Below are 4,935 nucleotides of genomic sequence, written 5' to 3'. Positions count from 1 at the left end.
GGTCCAGCTCTCGTCCACAGCAACCCCTGCGCGTGTCCAACAATACCTGTTGACTCGAGCTGCCCTTTTGGGCATCAAGCCTCACATCGATCGACTCTTGGCGGCAGGCATTCTACGACCCTGCCAGAGCTCGTGGAACACCCCCCTACTTCCAGTTCGCAAGCCCGGGTCTGGAGACTTCCGTCCTGTCCAGGATCTACGAGAAGTCAACGCCTGGGTGGAAACTATACATCCTACTGTGCCAAACCCATACACGTTGCTGTCTTCCCTGGACCCTGCTCGGACTTGGTATACTGTTTTGGACCTGAAGGATGCTTTCTTTTCCATTCCCTTGGCACCAGTAAGCCAACCTATATTCGCTTTTACTTGGACAGATCCTAACACTGGGACATCCTCTCAGCTCACCTGGACCCGGCTTCCCCAAGGTTTTAAGAACTCCCCTACACTTTTTGGCTCAGCTCTGGCCTCCGACCTGGCCGCCTTCCGGGTCTCGTATCCGGAGGTCACTCTCCTCCAGTATGTTGATGACCTTTTGTTAGCTACTTCCTCTGAGGCAATATGCAAAGATGCAACTCTCCACCTTCTCCAGCTGCTTGAAGCTTCCGGGTACCGTATCTCTGGAAAGAAAGCACAACTGTGCTCTCAATCCGTTGTTTACTTGGGTTTCACCCTTCGTTCTGGTCAAAGGTTACTGTCTCGGGGGCGTGTAGCTGCCATTTTGGGCATGCCCGCCCCGAGGGACCGCCGCGGGCTCCGGGAATTCCTGGGGATGGCTGGATACTGTCGCCTCTGGATCTTGGGGTTTGCCGAGGTTGCCAAACCCCTATATGAGGCCCTAACTGGTGAACCCACCCAATTTGTTTGGGGACCACGGCAGCAGGAAGCATTCGACAAGCTCCGAAAGGCGCTGTCCAGCACGCCTGTCCTCTCCCTGCCAGACCTGTCCAAGCCCTTCCGCCTCTATGTGTCTGAGTCTCGAGCTGTGGCCAAAGGGGTTCTGACCCAGCCCCTGGGGCCCTGGAATCGTCCTGTTGCCTATCTCTCCAAGCAGCTGGACCCTGTGGCTTCCGGGTGGCCCTCTTGCCTGCGAACTGTGGCGGCCGTTGCCGTCTTGGTTAGGGAAGCCGCAAAGCTCACTTTCGGGCAGCCTCTTGAGATTTCAGCATCACATCATCTGGAACAGCTTTTACATTCCCCGCCGACAAGATGGATCTCAAATTCATGCCTGACTCATTACCAATCCTTACTCCTAGATTCTGCGCGCATCTCTTTCGCTCCTCCGGTCACACTCAACCCGGCCACCCTGCTCCCTGACTCCCCTCCTTCCTCCCCTATACATGACTGCCTGGACACACTGGACTCCATCCACACGTCCTGCCCTGGACTTACTGATGTTCCTTTAACAAACCCCGACCTAGTGCTCTTCACAGACGGCAGCAGTTTTGTTCAGGAGGGGATCCGTAGGGCGGGTGCAGCCGTGGTCACTCCGGTTGAGACCCTCTGGGATACCGCTCTACCCCCTGGCACATCTGCTCAACGTGCTGAACTCATTGCCTTAACTCAAGCCCTTAGACTCTCTGCAGGGAGGCGAGTAAATATTTACACAGATAGCCGCTATGCCTTTGCCACTGTTCATATCCATGGATATGTATATCTCCAAAGGGGTCTGTTAACCTCGGCGGGAAGGGAGATTAGGAACAAGAGTCAGATCCAGGACCTGCTGGATGCTGTCTGGCTTCCCAAGGAGGTGGCGGTAATTCATGTTCCTGCTCACACCCGTGGAACTGACCCCCAGTCTCTAGGGAACGCAGCAGCGGATAAGGCTGCCCGAGCGGCTGCCTGCAAACCCTTGATACCCGCTATGGTCGTGGAACCTGAGGGGATGCTTCCTGTCCAACCATCTTATCAATCCAGTGATCCGGATGGCACCCCTGAAAAGGGGGGATGGAGAAGACACCCAAATGGCTTGCTAATTCTGCCCAAGGCACTGTTGCTACCCCTATTGATGACTCTTCATAGCCTTACCCACTTAGGCGGAACCCGGCTTTACGACCTGGTGAGCCGACACTTCTACAGCCCTGGGATGAAGCAGGCGGCCGAGGAAGCCGCAAGAAGGTGCCTTGCATGTGCCAAAGTCAACCCACGATCACAATCAAGGATACCAACTGATAGACCACGAGGAACATTTCCTGGCGACCATTGGGAAGTAGACTTTACTGACATGGGAACTGGGTTGGGAGGGTACCGTTTTCTCCTTGTATTCGTGGACACATTTTCTGGATGGCCAGAAGCATTTCCAGTCAAAACTGAAACTGCAACCGTAGTGGCCAAAAAGCTGTACTTTGAACTTATTCCTAGATTTGGCCTGCCGGCCTCGATAGGCTCTGACAACGGCCCAGCATTTGTATCTGCAACAATTCAAAGCCTATCAAAGATGCTGGGATTGAAATGGAAATTGCACTGTGCATATAGGCCTCAAAGTTCAGGGCAGGTAGAAAGGATGAATAGAACTCTAAAGGAACACATTGCTAAACTTAAAATAGAAACTGGCGATAGCTGGGTCAGTCTCCTTCCCTTCGCCCTCCTCCGGGCCCGGTGTACTCCCAATTCCTCAACCCTCTCTTTATCTCCATACGAGATCCTCTATGGAGCCCCTCCTCCTATTATTCCAAGAGTATCTGCAGCTATTTCAGCCCCAGATTTTACTAATCCGACTCTTCTTAAGTCCTTCCAGGCTTTGCGTGAGGTCCAGAACGCTGTGCGCTCGGTCCTGAAAGCTGCGGGGAAAGAACCAGCCCCTGCAACCTCATCGGACGCCCTGTCACCGGGAGACTGGGTCCTCACTCGCAAGCTTCCAGCTGGACCAGCCCTGGAACCACGGTGGACGGGCCCGTATCAAATTATCCTCTGCAACCCCTCTGCCGTCAAGGTTGCCGGCTGCAAGGCATGGATACATCGGTCACACATCAAGAAGGCCCCAGAGCCCAACTCCACCGCCTGGACAGCAGAAGCAGTGTCCGACCTAAAGCTTCGACTCTCCAGAACTTGACTCTTCTTCTCTTTCTTTTTGCTTGTGAGATGACTTTGGGTGACCCCTATAGCCCTACCCCATCCAGGTGGATTCTCTCCCGAACTAACGATGGGACCACCGTCCAAGCTCTCACCAGTTACGGAGCCCCCACTTTCAGGTTTGACCTCTGTGCCCTCTTGGGACCAGGATGGAATCAAAACCGGGCTATGCGGGACCCTATCGCTGGGGGATGGGGATACTGCCCCACTTTTCCCACCACTCCAACCATACCCGGGGTAGGGGAAGTGAGAATCAGAAGTATTGAATTCTATGTTTGTCCGGCCACCGGGAATCCTTCCTGTCAGGGTAGTAATCACTTTCACTGCGCAGAATGGGGTTGTGAGACTGTGGCCAGGTGGATTCCTAGAAGTGGCCGAGACCCCCTAATCACCCTGGAGAGACAAAGCCCCCTCCCCGCCTCCTGCTGGCCTGGGAAATGTAACCCTATGATTCTAACAGTCAAGCAGGACACTGATGACTCTTGGAATCTCGGACATTCTTGGGGTTTGAGGTTACACATGACTGGATGGGATAACGGGGTCCTTTTTACCATTCAGAAAATCGCAGTTTCCACCCATACACTCCCCATAGGACTGAATCCCATCCTTAACCCACAAGCCATGTTGACTCTCGCCCCACCATCTGTTAGGGACCTGGTACCAGAGGCTCCCGAAAATCCAGAGACCCTCACTAACCTAGGTTCCCCCATTTTTGATACACTCTCTGCTGTCCACTCATTCCTAAATTTGTCTGATCCAAACATAACCACCTCCTGTTGGCTGTGTCTGAATCCAGCTCCCCCCTATTTCGTAGGAATTGCTATCGAACTCAACATCACCTCTGTGGGAAAGTTGTCTTTAAGTAAGTCCAAACAATCCTCTGCCATACCTGCCCGCTGTAACCCAGACAAGCCTAGACTTACCCTAGACGATGTCCAGGGCAAAGGAATGTGTTTGCTCGGGCCTGACTACCCGCTGCGGTCCTCCCCATTCAACGCTACGTGCACTTCAGTCATTCTTATTTCCCCCACATCCAAAAGCTCTGACCTCCTGTTAACCGCCCCACCTGGAGTATGGTTCGCTTGTACCAGAGGACTCACCACCTGCATACAGGACATTCGTTTCCTCAACCCGACCGAGCTCTGTGTAGTGGTGCGTGTCTTTCCTCAGGTATATGTCTACTCAGAGGAAGGGGCAGCTGAGCATATTGGCTTAACTCGCTCCAGGAGGGCTGTACCCTTCTTGGTTCCCATACTGGTGGGACTCGGAGTGGCCGGCTCCGCTGCTGTTGGGACCTCAGCCCTGATACAGGGGAAAGCCAACTACGGTGCCTTGAGTGCACAGGTAGATAGGGACCTACGCTCCTTGGAAGAGCTAGTCTCACACCTTGAGACTTCCCTAGACTCTCTGGCCGAAGTGGTTCTCCAGAACCGCCGAGGCTTGGACCTACTGTTCCTCAAACAGGGAGGCTTATGCATGGCGTTGGGAGAAACCTGCTGTTTCTACGCCAATCGGTCTGGAGTTATTCGGGAGTCCTTGCAAGCCTTTAGGCAGCGGTTAGATGAGAGGGACCGCGCACGGGCAACGGGGTCTTTTTGGTATCAGACCCTATATAATTGGTCCCCCTGGCTAACCACCCTACTCTCCGGAGTGGTGGGCCCTCTGGCCCTTCTCCTCTTTGGGTTACTCGTGGCCCCTTGTCTCATAAAATGCATCACCCGCTATGTCCAGAAACGAGTGCAAGCACTCCAGTTGTTTGTCCTGCGTCAATCCTATGCTCCTCTGGACTCTGATGAGTCCCCCGTCTGACTCTTTTCGTCCGTGAAAAGGGGGGAGTGAAGTGGACTGAGTTGTCACAAAAAAAAA

At 53.8% G+C, this 4,935-nt stretch overlaps 1 protein-coding gene across 1 annotated transcript; it reads left to right on the top strand.

Moving 5' to 3' along the window:
* The first annotated feature begins 3,078 nt into the window (after window positions 1–3,078).
* On the top strand, window positions 3,079–4,878 carry LOC114042534 (endogenous retrovirus group S71 member 1 Env polyprotein-like). Its single transcript, XM_027861225.1, has one exon. It carries the CDS (start codon window positions 3,079–3,081, stop codon window positions 4,876–4,878), a length of 1,800 nt encoding a protein of 599 aa, XP_027717026.1.
* The last annotated feature ends 57 nt before the right edge of the window (window positions 4,879–4,935 follow it).

Source organism: Vombatus ursinus, unplaced genomic scaffold (genome assembly GCF_900497805.2).
Source record: "Vombatus ursinus unplaced genomic scaffold, bare-nosed wombat genome assembly UNPS02014566.1, whole genome shotgun sequence".
Classification (NCBI taxonomy): domain Eukaryota; kingdom Metazoa; phylum Chordata; class Mammalia; order Diprotodontia; family Vombatidae; genus Vombatus; species Vombatus ursinus.
The sequence above is the reverse complement of the archived record's forward strand: the minus strand, read 5'-3'. Positions and strand labels throughout refer to the sequence as shown.